Source organism: Heterocephalus glaber, unplaced genomic scaffold (assembly GCF_053883595.1).
Source record: "Heterocephalus glaber isolate CG9 unplaced genomic scaffold, H.glaber_assembly_v1.0 deba00000474, whole genome shotgun sequence".
Lineage (NCBI taxonomy): Eukaryota > Metazoa > Chordata > Mammalia > Rodentia > Bathyergidae > Heterocephalus > Heterocephalus glaber.
In genome coordinates, this window is record NW_028258146.1 from 1,852,070 (window position 1) to 1,878,930 (window position 26,861).

Genomic DNA, 26,861 nt, shown 5'->3' on the forward strand with positions numbered 1-26,861 from the left:
TACATTTACAGTTAGTATTCAGAAAAAGGGAAATGAAGTATCCCTCGAATCTGATAAATACATAAATAAAAGCTGTTTATATTAAGATAATCATGGAACATTGAGATCCTAAGATTGTTCTTTCAATTAGTTTTTCCTTGAACCAAAAGAATTCTTTTACTTGGTCATTCTTTTAGGTTTTTGTTTTAGGGTTTATTTTTGTTGTAATTTTTTTTCCTTTGTAGATACAGGATATAAATCTGTGATCTTTTTAAGTAACTAAAATACTTTTTCATAAAACTGATGCCGATAAGCTAAAAGTGGTACAAAACATAACTTTTAAAAAGTGGAAACATATCTTTAAAAATGAATTTGGTAAGAAGGAATTGTTAGTTGACCAGTTTTCATTAAAATAGCAGTGCTTTATCTCAGTTCCTTATCCAAACTGTAAGTGTGACTGCCCAGATAGACAGCATATGTAGACAAATAAGCATATAAAATAAGTATCATTCTGTATCCGCCAATATTTAATGTTTACCTATAGTTGATTATTTTGTACAACACATGTAACTGATCAGTAAAATGGATCACCTCACTTGTTCATCTGTACATAAATGCAAATATTAGTGTTTCATTAGTGTTTCTTTTTCACTGAGCATTTTCATTTACTCCTAGTAATTAAATAGTGATGCAACAGTATTGGATAGTTATTCTAAGCATTCAAGAGAACTTTTAGCAAGAAGAGTCTCTTAGAAATACTTTTTTGGATGACCAACAACTGAAAAAATTCCCTTATTGGTGTTCCTGTCCCTTTAAGTGAACCTGGAAATCAATAGTCATTTACCAAGAACAGTAAAGATTGATTGATAGCATTTATGTTTACCACTTAGCTGAAAAAGAAAAAAGGGGTTAGCTAGAGACTACATCATTAGGACAAAGCAAAGCAAAAGATACTTCTGAGCTTCAAGGATAGTTTTCACAAATTTGTTGAACCATACAGTGAAAATTCAATCTTCCGGTTATGGTGCATACAAAATAAGGTAGCAGATTGCAAACTTCAGGGCAAAATGATAGCAGCTGAAAGACATACTGTAAAAAGCACACAAAACTAGAAAAATACAGCAGCCTAAAGTCAAGAGATTGAGATATGATACTTTTTGGTCATCCCTAAGCAATGAACTACTACAGCACAGAAAAATAGTCATGTGCCACATAATGATGCTTAAATTAACAAAGGATTGCATACACTAAGGTGATCTGGTAGAGTTTACAAGTATTCCTAGTGATATCGTGGCCATTTTAGTTCGTCTAATTAACACTGTTATGGTCACACAACGAAATTAGCTAACAGCACGCTTCTTAGAATAGGGCCCTGTCATTAAGCAACATGTGACTATATTAGATTATATGTAATTAAAAGATTAAGTTGTTCAAAATTCTGTGCATAGTGGCCACAGGGTTCAATATTAGTACTTCTTTTTGCCTTTGCACTATTTTTTGAGCATCTATTACATGCAAGGCAATGGAAATGTGTCAAGACAGACAAGGTCCTGCCCTCCTGGGGCTTCCACCCTCAGAAATTCAGGCAAGCCAGAGGGTGTTAATTACAATACAGCCAAGAGTTCTGTGAGGAATATAGAACAGAATTCCAACAAAGAAGGCTTCCTTCCCAAAAGTGATACCAAAATTGAAGATGGAAGGATATGAGTCAGCTAGACAAATAGGGAAACATGGAGCCGTATTTGAGACAGAGGGAATAGCAGGCTCAAAGCCATCAGGTGAGAGAATGTTCCAGTTACTCCCTTCCTAAAGATACAAAGGGATAACACAACAAAAACCTATCTCACCTTTTAAAAAGCTCACTGAAAAGACAGCATTTCTGTCCTCATTCTTAATCTCCAAATTCACTATTCCTCCTTTTTAAAGTAATTTTTGAGGTTTACTAAAATAAACAAGTGAGCAAAAATATTCTTAAGAATGTCTACAAAGACAATCTTGAAACATTTTTCTAAAAATTCACTTAAGTGTTTGATTCTTTAATTTGGTGGGGGGGGGGGCGGTACTGGGGATTGAACTCCAGTCCTTGCACTTGTGGAGCAGGCAGCGAAACCACTGAGCTAAATCCCTGGCCCTGATTCTTTAATCTTAATAATGAGATGCTACCAAGCTTTGCTTTGAACAAGAAACTAAGCTCTTGATAATACCACCAAATTATGCGCACAAGAGCAAATCTAATCTGTACACTGCAAACTAATTCTCCGGTACCCACAAGTGCTTCAGACAACACCTCTCCACACAGTAGAGGGAGATCTGCTTGGATTTGGAGAATAGAAGAGAAACCCAGATGAGAGGGTAGGCGTGGAGGTATGGAGGTAAACTGGAGAAGAGGAGAAAGGGCAATGACAAGGGTGAATTCCGATCAACTAGGTTAGCGGACAGTTAGTAGGAACCAAACCTATACTTCTGTGTGAAATGCAGAGTTGTAGTTTGCTGAGAGTGAAGTGCTGAATGCATTCTCCAGATAAGTGTGTTTTTCAAAGTCTACTATGGGAACCATTTATATCATGGTCAAGGGTTAAAACACTGATTCCCAGGACCTGAATTAGACTTAGAGTGGAGGAATGTGGGAATGGGGAGATGCCCACAATTTGCATTATAACAAGCACACCAAGAATCTGAAAAAATAAAAACTGGGCAAGATGTGAAAACCCTGGATGACTTGAAATGCAACAAAGAGAAGTTTCATGGTGTTCTTCACTGAGGGCTTGGTCCCATCTGGTTTCCTTGTTCAGCTGAGTTCCACCATCAATCTATACTTTCTCAATGAAGATGTAAATTTGGGCTACCTAGCTTTCTCTGATGCACAGTCTGGTGTTTACTATACCCAACACAAAACTTGGGAGTCTCAAAACATTTATCTAATTATTAAGATGACGGGGAAAACAGTACACATCCACAACCATTACTGGAAAAGTAAAAGTTGGGTGAGCAAACCTGTCTTCATTTAAATATACTATATAAGAAGTGTGTGCAGTGGCAGTCATAGAACAGATTGCAAGGTGTTGCTTTATCCATTATTTTAGAAGCCAAAACTAGAAGATCCACCCCAGTCAACTCTGACAGTAGCTACGTTTTCTGTGTCCCCATAGTTCCCAGTGGTTTGCCTCACTGTATCTCCTTCCTGGAAGAGGATGGGAAACTACCTTCCTCTGTAAAGGAAAATACAGCAACACCTTGCTCAAGGCCCTGGTTTTGATGCCCAGTACCAGGGGTAAAATATTACCATTAAAATAATGAAATTAATGAGTCAGCTTTTGGTAACTGTCTTCAGTTACATCTCATCTGTACTATATTTAACATATTTTTTTGAGTCTTTCAGTATCCTCTGTATGATTTCTTGCTGATGCAGGATTTTCTTTGATTTTCATTTTTATTCCTGCATCTATACCTTGAGCATGCTAGGCAAGTGCTCTACTACTGAGCAATGTTCTCAGCTTCCTACTTTCACTATTTGCATAGCAAAATATCAGATTACCTATATAGCCACTGATTTTAAAAAATGGGCAAATATAGGAAATAAAAGCTATCCTGACAGTACTCATTATTCCTTCCTGATAAAGAACAAGGCCAGAGGCCAGGGTGAGCCATGGGTGAGATAGAACAATTCCAGGAGAAGTCCCTTTGCCATCTCAGCACAAGTCTGCTTAGAGGCAGCTGCATGCTACCTAGAAGAAAAGACAGGGTTAGTGTGGTCACACTAAAAAGAAAGCAGGGCCTCATCGTGACGTAATTCTTGGTGAGACAAGGCAGAAAATTTTTCTGAGTCTGTTCAGTGTAGCAGGCCACACATTACCACCATGACTGGGCACACAACGTTACTCTTCCAACTCAGCCAACAGTGGCAGCAGAGAAGGGACTGGACACAGACACTCCATACATATGCACAGAGCAGAGGCAGATGACAGTAAAAGTTAGAGGTAGGAAGCAGAACATTGGTACTGTGGCTTCAGAAACATGGTGAAAAAACCTATTTGATCAAAAGCTTTCTTGCTGGTTGCTCTCCCCTCATCTACTTTAGGCCACAAGGCCTGTTCACAAGAAATGGAGACTGATAAGTTATATTTCTTTGGCTTAACTTGTGAGAGAACTCTAACAACACCAAGTGAAATTGAGGCAATGAAGGAAAATCAAGCATGCATTCATTCAATCATTACCTACGGAGCACCTACTATGTGCCAGGCACTGCTGTAGACATGATGGTCATAACAGTATATGCAAACAAAATGTGTTGTCCTCACAAGGCTTATATTCCTTTGTAGGTATAACTACTGTCTTGAATAATACATATTATCTTCATTCAGGAATGGATAAAGATGAAGAGAGGTAAAATGGGTCAGTGTAAGACTCATAAAAAATTCTATAATATTTTTTAAAAACATGGAAAAAAAAGTTAAATGCATTTTTTAAAAAGATGCACCAACCACTAGTCTCTAAACTCTTCATAAAGAGTAAGATCCAAGAAGATTGGACCATGTTGACATGCATGACTCATTCTGCTCACAACGCTTAGAAGACACTCCAGAGACATGGCAGGCACGCGGCTGATTAACTAAAAAAAGTAAATCGGCACATTCTAAAAGAACAAACTCTATAAAACAGATAGAATGGGTTAAGAAAAATGTAAAGAAACAAAAATTGCTGTGGCAGAATGTTTAAAATCAAGAGATTTAATTAAACAGAGATGCAAAACTATCAAACCAATGCTGTATATAACACATCTCAGAGGATTTTTCCAAATGAAGTGGAAAATTATATAGAGGAAGCAAATGTATAGAGTATAAAAAAGAGGAAATTCACCAGAAAATGAAATAATTAGCATAAATGTGTAAAAGGTGATAACCTGATCATTATTTGATTGTATTTCTGAAAAAAATGGAATGAACTGAAAAACTTAAAAATACTCCCAAATCAATTTATTAGTAAATGCATTGATCCATTTAAAGAAAACTATAAAACTTAAAAAGCATAAAAGATTTGATAAATGAAAATGACATAATATGGTAAAGATCTCAAATCATCCACAAATTTATCTGTGAACATAATGCAATTCCAATTCCAATTCTTCAATTTGCAGATAGGATACTCAGACACTGGTTAATGATAGTAAAGGCTGGCTCTATGTCTACCTTACATCACTGACCAAAATACATTACCTATTAGTAAAAAATTTAATGTAAAATATAAAAATCATAAAAATGTTAAGATTAACAAGGTGGGCAGGGAGTGGTGGCACAAGCCTGTAATCTCAGCATTCGAGAGGCTGAGGCAGGAGGATCATCATGAATTCTAGGCCAGCCTGGACTACACAGTAAGTTCAAAGCCAGCCTCAATTATGTAGTGAGACCTTGTCTCACACCCTCCAAAAGATGAACAAAGTAATAAATACTTATGGACAAAATTCAGAACATCAAGGAAAAAGATTAATAGATTTGGTTACATAAAATTAACTTTTACATAGCAAAATACTGATAAATGAAAGGAAGCAAATGACACATAAAATATAAAACATTTACAAAAGATACATAATGGGATCAAATATTTAGTACGTAAAAAATCCTTACAAACAATAAAGACAGAATAAAAAGGTGGAAAGTAAACAGACCATGCAGAAAAGAAACATAAATCACAAAATCAATATATAAATAATATAAAACCTTATCAGTAGTTTTAAAAATAAAACTAAAAACTTGACCAATTTTTACACATCAAATTGGTACAGTTATTTTAAGAAATACACTATTATCTAGCATTCACTGGTGAAGGTATAGTAGGTTAGTTGCCCCTATAACAGCACCAACTGGCAAAATCTTTCTTGAGGGAAAAATCTGTCAAAAAGGTTAAAAAGGTTAAAAGGCATGCATACCTTCTGACCCAGCAAGTCACTTACATGTCCTTATCCTAGGAAAGTAATCACAAATTAGCTTCAAAGATATTATAACACTATAACAATAATAAAATGAAAACCAACTAAATAGAAAAAAATGATATAATTACGCAACAGAATGCTGTATCATTAAAAACAAAGGTGTACTTCCCATTCCAAAATAAAGATGTACAAAATTGTACAAAGGTACAATAATATTAAAAAACCATTATTTTAATAGCAAAAATTTAGAAACAATTCAAATATCCATTAATAAGGAAATGGTTCAGTAAATTTAATATACCCATGCAAGGAATGCTATCAACCTTACAAAAAGGAGGTAGATTTAATTGTATTGATGAAGAAGTGTGTTTTGTTATCTACTTAGAGAAGAATACAAATAAGTGAACAAAACATGATATGACTCCATTTTTACACAATAGATAAAATATGTATACTAATGTAGTATATTATAATAATAATTAATCTTGAATATTTACTAGGTATGGTACTAAATTATTTACTTAAATCATTTCTTATAATTTTTAAAGCAATCCTTCCAGGTGGAAGTATTCCTACTGTATAAATGAAGAAACTGAAGCTTACGGAAGTAAAAAAATAAGCCTCTGATATGGCTTGTGTTTAGGTGTCCCCCTGAAAGCCTCATGGGGTCATAGGTGGCTGGATCTAGAGTGTGTGATGCTGGAATTGAGTCAGGGTGCAATGCTGGGCTCAAGGGCACTAGGATTAAGAGTGTGAGTGCCACCCGCTCTAAGTAGCCTGGATAAGATATACGAGTAGAAACAGCTATGGTCATCCCTTGCTTGCTCTGCTACCTTGTGCCTGTTATAAATTATTTCTCCTCAGCGATGCCATGCTGCCTTGGAGTCAGCTAATTATGGACTGAAACCTCTACAAACTGTGAGCGAAATAAACCTTCCCTCCTCTAACTTTGGGTGTCAAGTATTTTGTCTCAGCCATGAGAAACATAATTAACACAGCATCTAATCAAAAAGTCAGTAAATTGTGGACCAGGGATTCCAACCCAGCCAGCCTGACTCAAAAACCTGTACAGTTAACATTTCAATACAGACTGTGCACAAAGGCTGAAAAACTATGCAAAAAATCTAGTTACTACACGGCCTAGAGTTTCTTGTATATTCTTCAGTATTTCTGACTTAAGAAAACTTTTTAAAAAATTTAGAAGTCTCCAAAATCAGGGTAGACCCATGGAGACCAAAAATAGAATATTAAAATTTAAAATACAGAAGGCATATACACTACGATCTTACCTTTATTTAAAAAACGAAAAGTATGGCTGAGATGCATAGAAAAAAATTCTACATGCCAATACATTAAAACCGACAAAACGGTTATTATTTTGAGATGATGAAATTATACGGGATTTCAATATTTCTCTTTTTGTTTATATGTATTTTCTAAAAATAAAGTTATATAATTTAAAATACTCCTATAATATTTAGTAAGTATAGCATTAAAATAATTGCTTCAAAATATTATAAAGTGAACTTCAAGAAATCATAATTTCACTCAATGAATATTTTAATGGAAACATGGGAAATCTCCTGATATAGCTACCTAATAACTGAAGATTACAGTAAACTGACTTTAAAAAACTATGGAAGCAATCTAAAATGAATTTGCATCTTACATCCTCCTCCATACTTGCTTTTTTCTTTTAATATAAAGCAGCATTCTAGACTCTAGGGAAAAAAATAAATCTATACATTGACAGACTGTAGTATATATCAATTCTATCAACAGCATAATCTATTGGTTCCAATAAAAAATCTATTTCAGTGTTTTGGTCTCAGGAAATGTGTTGTAACTTTTCAGAACAGATGTTATTCAGGAAAAACGTTCTGCTTTTTATTGACCTATATTAAGTATAAACTCAGTTGAGTCACTAAAACCTCTTATGATCCTAATCCAAATAAAATTTCCTTGCCCTGGTGTGGTCCATGCAACAAACTACAAAAACATATTGTAAATAGCTCAGTTGGCAAGGGGAACTCAAGGGAGACATATTATTCCTTCTTTTATAAACTCAGTCTTACTTCCCTTCATAGGAAAAAAATCTTTAAATGACATTCACACCAGTAAATGTTTGGTCCATATCCCGGCGTAAGTGCCAAGGCTCAGACTGTGGCTATCCTGCTATGCTACACAGGAAATATAAATATGATCGCTACGTGACCCTTTACTTAGTCTTATTTTACTTATTCCTTTAATTATCCTTGGCATAAATTACATTTATAAACAAAAGGAGGAAAAGGAAGACTAGTTCTCTAAAAATGATTGCTGACTCTTAGATATTTCTGACTCGGCTACTATTAGTTATAAATGAATTGCTCAAGATGTTAAAAGTCCAAAAGAAATCAATTGATAGATATCAGAGATTTTCCTAAAGAAAAAAATCCTGCTGACTCTAAGATGTGCAAATTCAAGCAATAAACTAAATAGGGAGGCAAAGGGTCAGATAAGAGGGTAAGGGTCACCCAAAGGGTGCTGCTTCTTTAAATGGAATAAGCAGAAGGAAATGTCTTTAATTGAATTAGTTCATCCAGAAATCTGGGGCATGGAATATATAAAATCATATGAAGGAAAATTTATTACTCTAGGACTTTACCATCTGTGACCAAAGGTGAGCTAGAATTCCCTTTTTCTTTGGTGCATCCTGCTCACTTCTCTTGTGTGGTCCACATTCTGCCCAGCTGGCTTTTCTTGCTGCCAGTGGTCCTAACCAGCTGTTCTGGCTCTTACTAGGTTAGTTTTTTTCCCATCCAGCCAGACCACTTGGTCTGGGAACAGTACTGATTGCGTGTGTGACACTTCCTTTTCTTTCTAGAAGTGTGGTCCAGGACCACCTACATCAGAATCATCTGGTGTACTTTTTTTAAACATGCAGATCTCTCAGTCTTGTTCTAGCTCTAGGTTATCTGAATTACTGGAGACAGCTGTCAGGAATCACCTAAATAAGCATACCATGAGTGCTCCTTCCACACTGACATTTGAGAACCAATGAGTTGACTCATACCACACAATATAGTACGTATTACTGAATTATTAATGTAGCAATTGCTTGAGATTTCCAATGCCATGTTTTAAATATCAAACCTTGCATCTGGAATGCTACTTCAGATATATAACCATATGAGCCACATAAAAGGAAAAGCAATATCATAGTATAAAGGAAAGATGTGGTCAGAAAAAAAAAGTTGACCTTCCTTAAATCAGTTATTATACTTTCCTCAGTTCCAATGAAATACACATAATATGAATAAACTTTAAAAAATTAAATGAATTATTTAAAGCAGCTCATATAAAACTCTAAAAAGAGGAAATACTGATAATTGTATCATGATTAGCAAACAGTCAACACTGACTTCTTTACTGACAAATTCAGTAACTATTTCTATTTAGGCTTCTTAAGAGACTTCTCTCTAGCACTGGACAGTGTAGATGACTTCCTTTATGAACTACTACTCTTTGGACTTCTGTGACAGAACCCTTTCCTGGTTATTTTCCTCTGACCACTGATTTCCTTGCAGACTCCATTATAAATCTTACCCTATCTTTAAAAGGGGGTACACCTCAAGTCTTGTCCTTGATGCTCAGCTCTGCTCACTCTACAAGGTGACATTCAGTAACCCCATTCACTACGACAGCTTTCATTGCCAACTCCATGCTGAAAACCCCTTGTTCCTCCAGCCTAGTGTTTTATCCAAGCTCCTGTCCTTAACAGCTACTTACTTGCCCAATGGATATGCCAGTGGCAACTCAAATTCCATCTGCCCCAAATCGAACTCATTATGTTTTCCTCAAACCTGTCTCTTCCTTCTATATTCACACTGGTAAGTCTCAACACCACCATTCACCATTTTCCATACCCAAAGCTTGGAATTTTTTCTATAGCAGGGGTAGCAAACTGAAATGCCCGTGGAGGAACCAGGTATCATATTTACTTTTTAAGAAACAAGTGTACACTTTTTGACATGCACTATGCATGTAATTTAGATTTCTTAAATGTCAACTCATTTAATACTTGTAACAACTTCCATGAAGTAGAAGTAGGTACTGTTATTAGCCTAGTTCACAGGTCGGTAAACAGAGGCACAGAGCGATTATTGAACTTGCTAAAGGTCACTGAGCTAGTGAGACCCAAGATGTTAATGCAGAGATTCTGGCTCCATAAAAGTCGACACACTATTCTGTCTGTCTGTCTGTCTCTCTGTCTCTCTTTCTCCTTCTCTGTCTCTCAGAGCTGATGAATACTTCCTTCATCTAAGCAAGTATTGAACTCTTTGCAACTCCATGTCTTCAACGTTTTATTTTATGGCTCCTGAGCACTCTACCACCTCTTCCTAATGTTCTGTTCATTCCCCACCACAGGCTTAGTTCAACCCCGAGTCATTTCTTATCAACTACCATAACTTTGCCTCTTCCTAGTCTACACTCCTCATAAACAAGTCAGCAAACTTTTTCTGTAAATGGCCAGATAGTGTTTCAGACTTCTAGGCCATAGGGTTTCTATATCATAATTGTTTAACTGTCACTGTAGCATGGTATCAGCACAGACAAATGGGTGTGACTGTGTTCAATAAAACTGTATTTACAAAAGGAAGTGATCCTTGCTCAAATAGTGCTACCTCAGAACTATTCTTAATCCTACTCCTTCTACCAAAATATATTCCAGATAGTCCCCAAACCTTAGAAAATACAAAAACAAAGACATGAATGAAAGCTTTTGTAAACACATAATGGTGAAATCTAGAACTGAAAAAAGAAAAAACATTTGAATATATAAAGGTTAAAAAATCTCAGTGGGCAAAGGAAAATCAACAAAATATCACAAGTGAAAATTAAAAAGACAAGATATGAAAGAAATATTTGTAACAAATGTGATACATGAAATGCTAACGTTCTAATTTTCTGCAATTATTTGGAAACTAACCTTCCGGTGCCTGCCATATGTCAATCATGCTGTTGGGTGTTTCTAATACATAACATAACTTAATCATTAAAAATTATTAAGAAGTGACCAAAAATAAAAGAAATAGAAAAAAATAAATGTGATCAAAATAAGGGAAAAAGATGCTAAATTTTATCAAAACGTAACCAATAAAAATTTGCATAAAATTTTTTTAAAGAACAAATTGCCAGTGCAAGTGCATGGTATAAATGGTATACCATTTCTTATACCAGATTCTCATATGGTTTTGGAGAGAGTGTAAGTTATGCTATCTTGTGGGAAACCAGGTGTGAGACCGAAGCTTGGGTTGAACTCTCCTTTAGACATGGGTGTAGCTGTCCCTCCCCCCGGTCTGTTTGCTAGCATGCAGGTGCCAGCCAGTTTCAAGGAGAGAACCAACGACAGCTGAGGTCTGATTAAAAGAAAATACACATTTGGGTGCAGTCTACAAATTAGGAGAACCTGATAAACTTTCCCTGAACCCTGGATCACATGCTTGCTTCTGATTTGTGCACGTCTAATAAAAGTAGGAGCACTGTGATCCAGTAGAGACAAGAGTCCTCTGGCTCTCCTCTTCCAAATTATCTCTGTGTTTTTTGTCTTTAGTCCTTGTTGGTTCCCTGGTTGGGGATAAACTCGTAGGCTGGTTCCTACGCTATCTTTTTCAGGAATTGACTTATTAAAATCATAATGTTTAAAGTTATCCATAACATTCTTAAATATTTATACTACAGATAAACTCAAGTAAGCATATAAAGATTTATGCACATAAAATTACTGGTTTTGTTAACATAAAACTGGAAACACCCTCAATATTTACCTGTAGAGGAATAGTTAAATAATGGCAGATCTATATAATGGAACAGTATGCAGTGAGGCAAATATTGTTAGTGAAAGCTGTACTTTTATAAGAAAATAGCCGATCGATCCCCGATACCAAAAAAAAAAAAAATAGCCAGTTCCATAACACACACACGTTATATTTTCTATACATATACTGTATATAGTATTTAGTACTATATATGTAATACTACTACATAGTATATAGTATAGTCCTGTACTATATGTATACAATATAGTGTAGTTCTATTTGTTAAAGAAAACAACCATATCTACATCTGCATAAAAGTATATAGAGAGAAGGTTACATTTCAAGGACAAGTCTGATGGAAAGAGTACTTCTCCAGTTTAAGATGTACCCTTCTGTACTATCTGAGTATTTTTTTTACAATAAGCTTTTATTAACTATAATTAATACAACTAAATGATAAGTGAGACAAAACACAAAGTGGTCATATGCCTTCCAAGAACCTTCCAGGACTTTTAAGCACTGTGGTATAGCAGCTGGACTCTTCTTCAACATGCTATACAAACCCGTGTGATGACATGAGCTCTGCCCCACCTCTCAATCCCAGTTGACCAATGCCACTCCAGAACCTCTCCTAAGGGGCTGGGGATTTAGCTCGGTGATTCCAGCGCCTGCCTCACAAGAGCAAGGTCCCAAGTTAATTCCCTGGTACCAAAAAAAAAAAAGAACCTCTCCTATATGATTCTCAAGTTACGCTGTGTTACTCAAAGTCAAACTTCAGTGTTTTGAACGTGCTAGGATGTATAAGGCTTCTTCATCTTTACAAAGGTTTCTTCTGCTTAGAATTCCTTGTCTTCCCTGCCTAATAAATACTTATTTCACTTCAACTTCCTGCACAGGCAGAAGGAATCCCAAGGGAAACAACACATTACCTGTGGTATGATTCTTTTAATTATTTGGGGAAGATACCCAGCAGAGGAATACCTGGGTCAAATGGGACCTCTAATCTTAATTTTTAGAGGTATCTCCATACTGATTTCCACAGTGGTTGTACCAGTCTGCGCTCCCTCCAACAAATGGAGAAGGGTTCCTGTCTCCCCAAAACCCCACCATTTGTTTTTGGTTGATTTCTTGGTAGCAGCCATTCTTTCTGGGGTGAGGCAGAATCTCAGTGTTGTTTTCATCTGCATCTCTCAAATGACCAGTGATGTTGAACATTTTTTCATGTTTATTTGCTGCTTTTACTTCTTTGTCTGAGAAATGTCTTCATTTCAGATGCCCATTTTTGAATTGGGTTTTTAAATTTGGGGGGGGGGCTGACTTTTTTAAGATCTTTGTATATGCTAAATAGTAGTTCTTTGTCTGAGGAACAGCTGATAAAAATTTTTTCCCACCTTATAAATTGTCTCTTAGCCCTGTTGGTGGTTTCTCTTGCAGTGCAAAAGCTTTTTAATAAGATGAGATCCCAGTTGTTGATTCTTTGTGCTAATTCCCATGCTACTGAGGTTTTGTTCATAAAGTCCTCTCCTATGCTGATGTCTTCAAGAGCTCTACCTAACTTATCTTCCAGCAAATTTAGTGTTTCTGTTTTAATATTTACATCTTTAAACCACTTTGATTTTAGTTTAGTGCATGGTGAAAGATAGGGGGTCTATTTTTAATCTTTCGCAGATTGAAATCCAGTGTTTCCAATACCATTTATTAAATAGGTTATCTTTCCTCCAATGAGGATGGTTGGCTCCTTTGTCAAAGATGAGGTGGCTGAGTATATCTCCATTTGCTTCTGCATCTTCTAATCTATTCCACTGATCCTTGGGTCTGTTTCTTTGCCAGTACCATGCTGTTTTTATCACAGTGGCTTTGCAGAATAGTTTCAGGTTGGGGACTGTGATATACTCCCTGCCATGTCTCTGTTGCCTAGAATGGCTTTTGCTATTCTAGGTCTCTTCTGGTTCCAAATGAATTTTTCAATTGTTTTCTCTAGTTGTGTGAAATATACTGTTGGGATTTCAATCGGGATTGCATTGAATCTGCGTAACAGTTTTGGAAGTATGGCCATTTTCACTATATTGGTTCTTCCTACCCATGAACGGGATGTCTTTCCATTTTCTTATATCCTCTTCAATCTCTTCTTTCAGAGTGCTGTAGTTTTCAACGTAGAGGTCTTCATTAGATTAATTCCTAGATATTTCATTTTTGGGGGTGCTATTGTGAAAAGAATTGTTTCTCTAATTTCTCTCTTTTTTTTCTTTTTGGTACTGGGGATAGAACTCAGGTCCTTGCGCTTGTGAGGCAGGCAGTGGAACCACTGAGCTAAATCCCTGGCCCAAGTGTTTACCTGTAATTGTTTGGAAACTAACCTCTCAGTTCCTCCTGTGTAACAGGCATACTGTTGGGTGCTTTTAACACTGTGTGATTTAATTTTTAAATGGGTTATTATTCCTACTCTATAGATATAAAAATTCTCTTAATAAGATTAAAGAACTGCCAGATATATTGCTGGCTAGTAAATGTTATAGACAGGATGTGAACTTAAGTCTGGACCAAGAGTTGGCTTACTAGACAGGCCCTGAGAGGACCTGACTGATAAAATAAGCAGATCAACATCTCCCTTGGAAGCCAGAGGAATAATACGGTGAGGTGGAAGGAACAGACTCAGTCACAGGTTGGAGGAAAGGGAAAAAGTGTGTTTGTGGGGAAGAGTGTGATCTCTAGATTGCAATGTTCCTGTAAAACCAGGCAAGTTGAGGCAGGAGGCAATAGTAAGAAATGGTAGACTCCAGTGCAGGTTAGTAAAACTGAAAGGAGTATTTTGAGGAAGTTAGTCTGGCAGCTCTGCACAGCATGAACTGTAGTGGGGGAAGTGAAGGAACAGATGACAGTCAGAAGCTGCTACAAAACCTTTGGCCTTTGTTTCGGACCAGAAGTTAGATGGCAGCTTCACAAATGGGGATGAGAAAGCAAACATTTTGGGCATTACTAAAGAGTCTCTTGATAACATTTACACATTTGACTAGAGATGAAGGGGAGAATGGAGAACAAAGAGTTAAGACTGATCCTACTGTTTCTCATCTGAGGGGGTTGAAGAATGCCGGTACTGCTGACAGAAATGGGACAATAAGAAAGGAGAACTAATTTGCAGACCAGACATGTTAAATGATGCTGCACACAAAGATCCTACTGCTGACAGGAGCCACTTCTAATGCCTACAGTTTGAGAGGCCTCATTTCTTGGGTGATATCGTTATGACCATAAATTATGTACAGTAATTCTTAACATGTCAACAATATGACACTCCGACCACTTGTATAAATGACACAAGATTAACCTCTTTAGAAACGTGATGATTTCTTGCTTAGCTAGCACCAAGCACTAGACAGGACACCATGTAAAATCAGCCTCATTATTTTAGAGTAACACTGTGGAGTCTCACTAAGATTATTCAGCTCCTTCATAAACCCCCCTACATCTACTTAGCATCCTCCAACAAAGGATTTTTTGTTTTGTTTTCTTTTGTTTGGTACCAGGGATCGAACTCAGAACCTTGAGCTTGCGAGACAGGCAGTGGAACTACTGAACTAAATCTCTGGCTCTAACTAAGGATTTTCTTTAAGTGAAGCTGGTCACTTACAAAAGTTGTCTAACTTAGCCCCTTTACTCCAGATTTTCAGGCTCAACTCTCTAAAAGGCAAACAAACAAAATAATTCTTTGTCAGATCTTTCTCTATTCTCAAAAGACTCTCTGTTTTCTTTATTTGACTATACAACACTGGCTTCTGTCTTCTGTCAACTTTCTGTCTTCAAAAGGTACTTCATTTAGCCCTATCATTCACCAATTATAGTGTGTCTCTTTATTCTCATCTTCTTCAGTATGCAGATAATCTAGAACATACACCAGGTCAGCACAGAATAAAGTAATCCTAAATTAATCTATGAGATGAAATAGTAAAGCTTTACCTGAAGCACAGGTTGGCTGTCACATCCAAATGACATAAACATGTATTAGTAAGCAAGTGTATACAATAAAACTTGGTATATTGTACTAGGATTAGAAAAAAATCCTCTGGTTCCAAACCTCCACTCAGTAAAGCATTCTATATTCCTGCATATATGGTACAATCCCACAGGTCCTATAAGAAGCAATACACAGAAGTGGCCTGGAGCCCCAATGGCCTCTGTGGGTTCACACCATCAGTTCAATTCTTCTTGTTCTACATTTTTAAAATATAGTAGGCGTAAAAATACTAAAGACAAAGAAAGAATTAAGTAGGCTAAATATTCTACTTTAATCATTAATTTTAGTACATATACAAGTCTGGGTAAAAAGAATTCAGAAAATTTGATTTTGAATTTTAAATAGACAAGACAAAAAATACTGAGAGGATCTGCAATTTCAAATTATTCTTTTGGAGGCAATAAATACAATTTCCTTTTACTTAAATAAAAACAAAGTTGCAAGTAAGTAACTATTTCAAAAAAACAAAGTACCTGTCAGTTTGAGTTTGGACAGTCGAGCCAAAATGCCTGGCAAGTCATCTAGATCCAGCTTCATCTCTTTCCACTGCTTTTCCTCTTTTGTCTCTTTGCCCATATCTATTGAGCTTTCAATTATGGAGGCAGATTCTGGTTCTGTCAATTCCTTTTCATCTGGCTTTCTGGACAAAGAGGGGCTCGGGGGTGAAAGAGATCTCATTTCATCTATTTCTGTTTTGGCTTCATCTGAAGATATTTTTTCAAGGAAAGGAGATGCCACTGGTTCTGGCTTTGGTTTTACTTGCTGGTTCAGGATCCTATTCACTTGTGTGACATACTAAAAAACGACAACAAAATGAAAGATGTTACTGTAAAATTCCAGCCTATAATGCTCTTAAAAGGTTACTTAGAAACATCTTGAATCACTCAGTCTTTTACAGTACTTGAAAATGTCTACTACAACTTTACTGTTAGCTAATTCAGGTTATACTCATAGAGTATCCATGACACGGAAATCACCCTATTGGGTGAGATACAGAGAAAAGAACGAATACCTCAGCAATGGTTTTCAAATCCGTGGTTTAGAAAATCTCAAAACTCTAAGTGCCTTGAAAGGAAAATACATCTATTTTTTATTTTATTCATCATCCTGGAAGCTTAACATTCCAAATACAAGGAAAAATTTTTATGAAATCAAGAGACAAAGTCAGCCTGTAGATTTTCCATGTTCTTAGGGACAGTGCTAAGAGAGGCTCAGGGGTAAGGGATAACCCAGGGCTTAATGACATCACAGCAGTATGGTATGAGGAAAGAACACAAGTTTTAGTCAGATAGTCCCTAGCACTTACTACTAGAAATTAGTAACAACTACTAACATTTGCGAGACACTTTATATCTCAATTTCTCAAAAGTTGTTAAAGAAGATGAATTACCTCTCTTTTTTAAATTTATAGCTGAGGAAATCAAGCCTCAGAAATTGACAAATCTAGGAGTTCATCAGTTATAAGTTGCCCTAGGAGGAAGAGCCGTCTATGCTGCTAACTAGTTAAGTGACTTTTTTTTACATCACCACGACTTGAAATTAAAATTCTAGTCTTAGAAAAAAAAAAAAAAATTCTAGTCTTAGACATAAACTACAAGTTGACAAATGAATTCAGGTATGTTTACATAAAAAAGCATACTTTTTCTAAATATTCATTATTCTTGGTTCCCCAACTTAAAAAGTAGGAACATTTCTAGAAACTCAAATCTCTTGTCAACATATCAAGTTTTAGTAAGATTTTAAGTTAAATTTACATTTTAATTAAGTATTTTAAGTTAAGAAACAAATGGCAGAAATGTGAAATAGGGTATTAGAATATGAATTCACCATTCTTTCACGGGGCAGTATGACTTTTCAATTCTATGCCCATTTCTATCTAAGAAAATGGCAAATACTCTAATAATTGAGAGTAAGCCATGATATTACTCACAATATATGCAGTCATCATAGATAAAAGTGGATAATTGAGATATATTACCAATGCCCATTATAAAATGCCTAGAAAATTTTAAAAATTCAAATATATGTCGACTCCACAGTGCATTTTTTAGAGTTTTAAATGCACAAATGATTTAAGAAAATAGGAGAGACACACTGTTAAAACAATTATTTCTGTATTTCTGATGTATCCACAGAACTTCAAAGATTTTAAAAGACGTACCATAAAGTTCAGCTTTTCCTAATTTTATCCTAGTTGAAAGATGCCAGAAGTTTTCAATCTTTCTCCAAACTTAATCAATAAGTTCAAGATCATAACCTCAAACACCAGAATTATTCTGGTTTTGGTTAAGAATAATCAAAACAAGAGACTAAAGTTTTGGATAAACTAGGGCACTAAATAAAAGTCTTTTTCAAAGGTATTTCTAAAACTTTCTTATAGGAATTTATGAAATTCCCTCATACAGAGAAAAATACAGGCAGAAAGTAACAGTGTAAGTATGGTCTTTGAAACACACCATGCGTTTGAGAAAGTTAAAGTGCTGAAATGTGATCCACTGCTTATTGACATTTCTGAAAAGGTGCATAAACTTATGAGGGGATTCCAGTACAGCTCTTCTTTCTAGATACCAGACACATCCTCCTCTCCAACCTATAACAGAGACAAAAGAGGAAGAAATGTTAAAATGATTAATGCTTCTCACCAATGATGACTATACCTATCCAGAACCAAATCCAGACAAGTGCTGTGCTGTATGACAGATCAGACTCTGAAATGATCTAATCCAGATTTGTGAATAAATGTAACTTATCAGCCCTATTCATTGTTTAAATCAGTATAATTCCTTAGGAAGGCTCAAGAAATTTTTCATTTCTGGACCATTACACTTTTATTATATTAAATGCTGAAATGATTGCACTGTAAATGTTTTCAGGAAACAAACACAAAGCAATCAGTTTATTTACTTTTTAAAAACTAGAAAATGAAAAGCACAATTTTCTCAACAAATGATAATAAGATAAAATATATATACCTCAGGTAGTATTTTGGTTATACAGGTTAAGACAACTAAAAAGAAATAGTTCTCACGGAAATGACTTTTATCAATCTAGTTAGGAAAAAACTTTTTGTTGTATCCAAATTTGGCTTTTATCATTTTTCTACATCTTCTCTCAAATCAACAAAAAATCAATACTTCTATTTCAGACCTCATCCTAGTCAAGTCTTTGACAGTCTGTATAACAGTACAGTTCTACCCTGTTTAAAAGTCTCTCCTCCCATGGTTTCCATGATATAAAAGGTTCTTTTGGTTCTCTGCTTTCTGCGTCTCAGTTGTCAACAGTATCTCCTCTTTCTGTCTGTCACTTTAAGGCAATTTCGTTTCCACTGTTCTGAGCAATACTGTCCCTGAGCAAATGGGTAACTGTTAATCTTCAATCCATTTCTGGAGAGACATTAGCCCTATATCCAACTGCTCTCGTTATTTCCATGTGAATGGACAGCAATACATCTTTAAGAATACTTCATCTCACCCTTACGTTTATTTTCTACTGCAGAGAAAAAAAACTATCACTTATTTAAGACTTTAGGATCATGGTATCTCTTCCTTTATCACCTAACAATAATCAAGTACAGTACAGTGAATTCTAAAATACAGGTTAACCCGATCTATTCCTTCCTACTGATACAGAACCCTATGATCTTATATTTGGACCATGGTAACAGTGGTAGGAGTCAAGCCAGTCATCCTGCCTTCAGTGATTTCTTTCTTTCTTTTTTTTTTCCTTCAGTGATGTCTTTCCCACTCTAACCCACATTCCACAAAGCTAACAGTTTTCTTCCTGAAGCCCAGAATCCATACATATTACTCACTCAAAGCTATACACACAATTCAGCAAAACAGTCTTGCCTCGTGACTTTCCACTAAACACATTACACACTTTACAATTTGCTTAACTTTATGTTGCTTTTTTGCTTACAATCAACTTTCTGCCTGTCAATTTTCAAAGTATCCTTCAACTATTCACTTTATACCATGCTTTATGATATTTCTTATTGCAAACTGTTTCCAATATCATGTTTTTTTAACACAGTGGCAAAGACTCTACTAACCTTGCTAGCATAGTATTTTCCACGTAATAATGAAATAATTTTTCATGACTGGATGGTTCACATCGCCTTCCTGGGCTATGGGAAAGAGAACTATCATTGCCCCTTAAAATACATGGGAATTATCTTACACTGGAAAAAGTCATTTCACTGAAATCATATTTTCCATATACATGAATATGTGTTTGCCTTGGAATTACCTTTAAAAATATCTTTCAAGATTAAGTGGGCTAAACTGAAATTTTACAGAATAGTAGTAATAAGAAAGAACAGCTAGGAATCTACACTTATAAATCATGAAAACATTTCCTTTAGTCAAAATACATAATACAATATGAATCAGTGCCTAGAAAATGAAAGTTATTTCAGCCTGAGGTAAGTGAGTATTAAGTTTTGAAATACAGTACACAAGGCTTTCAATCAATAACATTAAAAATTTTGAAATAAACCAGCTGTGGCTATGCACGCCTGTAATCCTAGGACTCTGAGACATCAAGCCCAGCCTGGATAACTTACTCACTTAGCAAGACCCTGTCTCAAATATGAAAGAGAGAGAGAGAGAGAGAGAGAGAGAGAGAGAGAGAGAGAGAGAGAGAGAGAGAGAGAACTGAGGACATAGCTAGTGTGAAGGCACTAAACTCAATCCCAGTGCTATCAACAAGGAAAAAAAAATTGGAAATGTCACTGTAACTAGTATTTGCCATCAACACTGGATCATGTTTGTAGGGCTTCTAAAATGAGGTAAGGAGACCAGAGCTGATGAAACTTATTTAGTGGCTATAAAATATTCTGAACTTGAATAAGCAAAATCAGACATAACTAACACATTACTAGATATCTACCACAGTCATAGTTTATCTTCTCTGCCACTTCTCCCCATCAAAATAAGTACTATAGTAAGTAAATGCTATGTATTATAGTATAGTAAGTACTACAGTAAGACAACTTACTAGCAGACTTTTTGGTGTTATGTTCATTTTCAGAAACAAGCTGTCTATTCCTTCTATACCACTAAATCAAAGACAGATCCAGCAACAAAGCATATGGACTACATGTAGCCCTTCTACTGGAACTGAGGGATTCTGTGGAGTTAGGTAGAATTTTATGTATTATAGGAAGCTGAAAATATAAAAGGGAAAGGCAGAAAAACAGCTAGTCTGAGGCATTCACATTGGAGAAGCCTCTATACAGAGGGGACAATTCAAGCACTCAGAAATGATAAACCCTCTGATAGTGCCCAGGGTCAGGATCAAAGAACATTCACAATGAGGGATGGTAGAAGGCAACAAAAATATGGTTCAAAAAAGCATTATACTACTTTTCAAAAATACTCTTCATTATGGAAAACGGCAGTCATATGTAAAGGCAGAAGAGTATAATGATCCCCCTCAACCCCATTTCTTATCCTCCAGCTTCAACAATCAACAAACCTTGGTCAACCTTGTTTGATCTATTATACTGTTCTATTCTCTGCCCCACTTTATGAACCCTAAGGGACCTCTGAGATCATCGAGTTTAATTACCTCATTTTATAAACAAATAAATTGAATTCTAGAAAAGTCAATTGATTTGCCCTGAGATCACACAGACCAGAAGAGACTCATAAAATAATACTAAGAAAAATAAGGACAAAAGGCATATTGAGCCACAGTGATCAAGATTGCTAGACAATGCAGTATACTTGTGTGTGTGGTAGGCTAATCTGAAAAGTTTCTGAAGTGTGACCAAAAGGCAGCCCCTGTCTTCTACTATCTGATCTCTAATATAGATCAGTAGTAACATATTCCCCACTTCTCAATTAGTAACCATTCTAAAATACAGGGGCAAAATAATTCTCATCCTCCTCTTTATCAAGCCAAATTTCATTCATTTACAAATGTTTACTGAGAGCCAACAATGTGTGCAAGATACTATTACAAGCACTGAGTAAACCAGAGTCAACCATTATCCATAGCTTTCTAGCTTTGCAAAGTTTATATTCTAGTTGAGAAGAACAGAATACATACATATATATATATATATATATATATATATATATATATATATATATATATATGATGAGAAAGAGAGAGAGCCAAACACAGGTATACACATTTCAGGAAAAGAAAAATAGTATGATGTTTTTTCAACAGATGATGTTACCCTCATATGGGAGATCCAAGATGATGCCATATATCGCACAAAATCCAGTACACTGCCAGTCCTTAGAGTAGAAATTGAAAATGCGTGTACAGCAATCTCAATGACCAAAGTTAACCAAGCAGCAGTTCACTGTCCTAATAAATGCCTGGAAGCTACGGGCCACCACTATGAGCATCTCTTGTAATTGTAGAGGCCAAAGGTAACTTGTATTAATCTCTTGATGTCTCAATAAATTTAGTATTAAAATACTGATTTTCTTTTCCTGAAGTGTATATACATTTTTTGGCGGACTCTGTGTGCGTGTGTGTGTGTGTGTGTGTGTGTGTGTGTAGTTACACACTGTTAAGCGTAATGAAAGAAATAAGATGATGTGATAGGAGAAAGGCAGGGTCTTACTTTAGACTGGGTGGTGAGGGTGGATTCTCTGAAAGGGTGACATTTGAGATGAGACCTTCCTAAGAGCCAGGGATGACTATTCAAGCTTCAACATACATTTGTCACAGATCCTTCAAGTGGGAGGACTGTGAGGAACTATGCTTAGGGAAGAAAGATAAAAGTCTAAGGGGGGTTGTGGCCTGCTGTCTGCAGTTGTCATCATTATCATTATGATCCCTCAAAGTGGAGTAAGGCTTCTGAGTGACAGCAAAGACCTTCCCTTGTTATTAAAAGCCAGTGGCTAGGAACTGTGGCTCTGATAAACCAAGAGGCTTGTGGAGACCCGAGGTTCTCTGCCCTCAGCCCAAACCCTGCACTTCCCGGGAAAGGAAGGCCACAGGGCAAGACTGGTCCACACCTCCATAGTCTCTTCACTTTAAGGTACTCCAAAAGTCACCTCCCCCACCGTTGCCCAGAGGATCTCGCCAAGGGCTCTCAAGGTTGCAGCTAGCAGGAACCACGGCTTCGCCAATAGCAAAAAAAGGGAGAATTTTCCCAAGGCTGTGCTGTAGGCGGATTACAGTACCTGTCAGGAGGCGTAAGGAGAAAGTATGAGGGAATGCGGCCATAACGCATGAGTCCAGCCTCTCCCCGGGATCCCAGTGCCCCTACTCCTCACTGGCTGCTGGGCGCCGCCATGTTGATTGTCCGCCCCCTGTGGGAGGAGGGACTTCCGCTCGCCACTTCCGGCTGGCGGGCTGTGGGAAGAGAGGTGTGGCTGGATTTGATCTGAGTCGGGTTCACTGATTGGAAGGGTCGAGAGCCTGAGGTACTTTCCGGGGACGAGACGTGCACAGTTGTGTGTACGACCTTCTGGTGAAAAAGTGGTGCTGCGCTTCCCGATCCCAGAAGTTGGCAGGCATCCTCTGGTGTAATGCAGAGCGATCCGGAGTCCGGGCGATAGGCAAGACTTGGCCGATCTTCTCGCGGACAATTTAATGTTACAATTGGGAGCCTTCGCGGTGGCCCGAGCGCCGAGAGAAAGCGGTTCTCGTGGCGAGGCCTCCACCTTCCCGTCTGATGAGTTCCACTTACAACTTTGCGATGTTCGCTGTCAAAGGGGAGCCTAGAGGAGGTCAGGGTGGGGGTACCAGTTCAACAGAATGCTACCGATGAAGAAATTGCTTGTGGTGGTTAGGTTGGGGCTCTGGCGTGACTTTGTTTGAGGAAATTACGTAAGTCTTCTGACCCTCAGTGCAACGTAGGCAATAATAGCATAGTACACTTTATAAGGTGGTTCAGAGAATAAATAATGTCTTAAATGTGTGGCGAGGCGCCTACCATATATAGGCACTAAGTTATTATGGTTAATATCGTGCATGCTAGGGAAGATCTGGCAGCAGCCCTCCTCTTCATGGGTTTCTCGTGTTGGGGTTAGTATACAGAAGGAAAGTGTCCTCTTTTGTAAAAGAAGAGAGGGCAGTTTCAGTGTTCAATATGAGGTGATAGCCATTTTGGTTCACCTCAGCATTGCTAGGTTAGGGGACCCTGAGAAAAGTAAAATCCTCTTGATTCTGTAGGAGCTACACTATACCTGTAGGGGAAGGAGAGGTTATTTATGGGTGTCAGTGTGATAGGTGTAATGCAGAAAGTGCTGCTGAAACCCAGATGATGTAACATTTCTGTATAGTTGGATTGGGGAAGGCTTCAGAGGTTTGAACTTGCTGCTATTCAGTGGAAGGAAAAGTAAAATGTTTTCCAACCTACAAGAAAGGCTGGGAAAGCAGAGCATAGGGTTGCAGTGATTAGCTTGGGTCTGTCACACTAAGTCATTTGTGGACTTGTCCAGTGGCAGTCCTGAATCAAATTAATTAAAGCAAAGAAGACAATGGATTTTAGATAAGTAACTAAGAACCTACCACAACCTGTTCAACCCATTGTTTTCCAGATATTTTGAATATAACTCTTTTGTCAAATACCCTGAAATGCTAGCCTTGCTAAAACAAAATGCACACAATTTTGAGAACTAAAATATGTTCATATTGAAAATTTTTGCTTATTCTTAGGTGAATTAGACTTTCAGGTCTGCAGCTATCTCACGTAATTAAACCTACCTTTCCTGGACAGGTTTCATTAGAAAATGCCATAAACAAGTCTGTCCTTTAGTCTGTCAATTAGTTGGGCTTTAGAGATAGGCCTTAGACATCCACATAGCTCAGTTTTTTCATAAATATAGAAACTGAGGTCTAGATAGAGTAAGTGATTTACTCCTAACTATACAACTTTGACCCCAGACATTCAACTCAGCCTTTTTTTTCATCTCATCATATACATCTGTTTAAAAAAACATGCTATAAAATTTAAGAGCCTAGAGACACTTTCATATCCATTCTGATACTTAAATCAAATGGTCGAATAATAATTGTTGGTGAGGATGTGAAGTGATTGGAACCCTCATGTATTGTTGATGGGGATATAAAATGATGCAACCACTTTGAAAAACAAGTTAGCTGTTTTTCAATAAGTTAAACAAGATCAACTGTGTAACCCAGCAATTCTACCCCCAGGGTTATGTGAACAATGAAAATATATATCCATATACAAATAGTAATGAAATACTTTATAGCAGCATTATTCCTAATACCCAAAAAGTAGGCACAACCCAAATGTCCATCAACTGATTAATATATACATAAAATGTGGTATATCCATACAGTGGCCTGTTATTTAGCCATAAAATGCAAATAAAATACTAAGTATGCTACAACATGGGTGAACCATGAAAACATATGAAGTGAAAGAAGCCAGCCACAAAAGACCATACTGGATAGCTCCCACTTATGTGAAATGTCCAGAATAGTCAAATCCATGAAGACAAAGTACCTTAGTGATTGCCTAGGGCTGAAAAAGGGAGTAGAGGGGAAAAAAAGTAATTGCTGATGGGTGTGGAGTTTTAGTGAAGGGAAGATAACATTCCTAATTTGATTGTGATGGTTGCACAACTCTAAATATAACTAAAAACACTGAATTATACACTTGAAATAAGCAAATTGTATAGAATGTGATTTATCTCTCCTTAAGCCTATTATTAAATTATAAAACAAACAAAAACCTAAGGATAAATTCAGGAAGAACTACTTCAGGAGACTAAAAGTAATAATTCTATTGAACAGACTGCTCATAGTCAACCAATAGCTGTTCTTCCTTTGTGTAGATTAGAAGACATTTTTTAATGTCCCTTATGGCTTGGTTTGACTTTGTGACTAGTTCTAGACAGTAGGATACAATAAGAAGTGATGTGTTTAACTTTCAGGGTCCTTAATAGGAAAGAGCACATCCTTCCACGCTGGCTGGAATGCGGATGAGGTGGCTAGAACTTGAACAACATCTTGGACCACAGGGAGGCCCAGCAGTGCAACAAGCTTGGTGAAGGCTGGACACTAGCCACTTGTGGAACTACCCCATCACCCTGGGTTGGTGAAATAAAGGAGAAATTAAATGTCTAACTTAACACAGTGTTGCTCTACTAGGTCTTCTGTCACTTGCAGTACTACTTAATCTAAACATTAATATGAATATAGATTAGTACTAAAATTAAATGAATTAATTTTAAGGGCCTTGCTCATAGCTTTAGAAAATGGTTTTGAGCCAAGTGGGGTGGTGCACACCTGTAATCCCAGCACTGAGCTAGGAGTATTTTACAGATTCAAGTCCCTCCAGGAAAACTAGCCAGACACTGGCTCAAAATAAATAAATAATTTAAAAAACCAAAAACAAATGGAAAAACGCTTCATATTTGCTTTGTATTGTTTTTACAGGAATGAGGGCTTCAGGAGTTTAGGTAGTTGGTCCCAATTTGTGGGACACAAAATCTTTGGTGTGGAGGATGGGATTATTTTACTTCACAGAAATACTATACGCCTAAAAACCATCCAACTTCCGTATCCTTGTTATTCATCATGCTTCTTGCTCATAATTTATTCACCAGACTATATTAATGTTCTCTAGGATAAGGGTACTTCTCTTCCCCAAAGAGGAGAATTAAGGATATAAGGATATTAATCATGCTAATCATGCTGGTGCTCTTTATGTGCTGGGAAAGCTGTAAGCAGGGCCCTGCTGCTGCTAGGAGTGATAGTCACAGAAAGTGCAAGCAGACAGGAAGTAGGGAGGAGGAGCTAGTTCTTTCTCCCTGCCCCAGTCGTGCATTGCAACAGCTCTCATTAGCAGAGCCAAACAGCCAGAGCCAAACAGTATTGTTTGTACACTTGCAGGTTTAGGCACAGTATGGAAGGGTTGATTTGGAGCCAAGTCAGATAGCAGATGTAAGTGCTTGGAATAGTTGTTCTTCCCCAAGTTTACAGAGTAGAGTTTACAGTCAGCTTCCTATGAGCTTGAATATGTGCTTTCAACAGATCTCTTAATCGTTTTTTTTGAAATGACTGATAACATCAAGATAGGATTATATCAAACATTACACCTCAGCTATAATCTGCCAACTGCACTTTTACATCTTTATTGTCCAGTGCTTGGTTTTGAGCATGAGTTTTGGGGTACCAAAAGTGAGAAGTGCAGTTC

General features: G+C 36.8%; 1 protein-coding gene and 1 long non-coding RNA gene across 3 annotated transcripts in view; one reads left to right on the forward strand and one right to left on the reverse strand.

Moving 5' to 3' along the window:
- Nucleotides 1–23,052, reverse strand: part of Cox10 (cytochrome c oxidase assembly factor heme A:farnesyltransferase COX10) — a 120,560-nt gene extending 97,508 nt beyond the window's left edge. For both annotated transcript variants that reach the window (XM_004870750.4, XM_021248989.2), the window contains exons 1-3: nt 22,870–23,052; nt 18,175–18,308; nt 16,192–16,513 (exon numbers count right to left, since the gene is read on the reverse strand). In XM_004870750.4, coding sequence (XP_004870807.1) covers nt 16,192–16,513; nt 18,175–18,308; nt 22,870–22,912 — 499 coding nt within the window. In that variant the 5' untranslated portion in view covers nt 22,913–23,052. The remainder of the gene's footprint in view (nt 1–16,191; nt 16,514–18,174; nt 18,309–22,869) is intronic.
- A 66-nt stretch (nt 23,053–23,118) lies between these two features.
- On the forward strand, nt 23,119–25,794 carry LOC101726034 (uncharacterized). Its single transcript, XR_206323.4, has 2 exons — nt 23,119–23,518; nt 25,597–25,794. It is a non-coding gene; the product is annotated as an uncharacterized LOC101726034 (long non-coding RNA).
- The last annotated feature ends 1,067 nt before the right edge of the window (nt 25,795–26,861 follow it).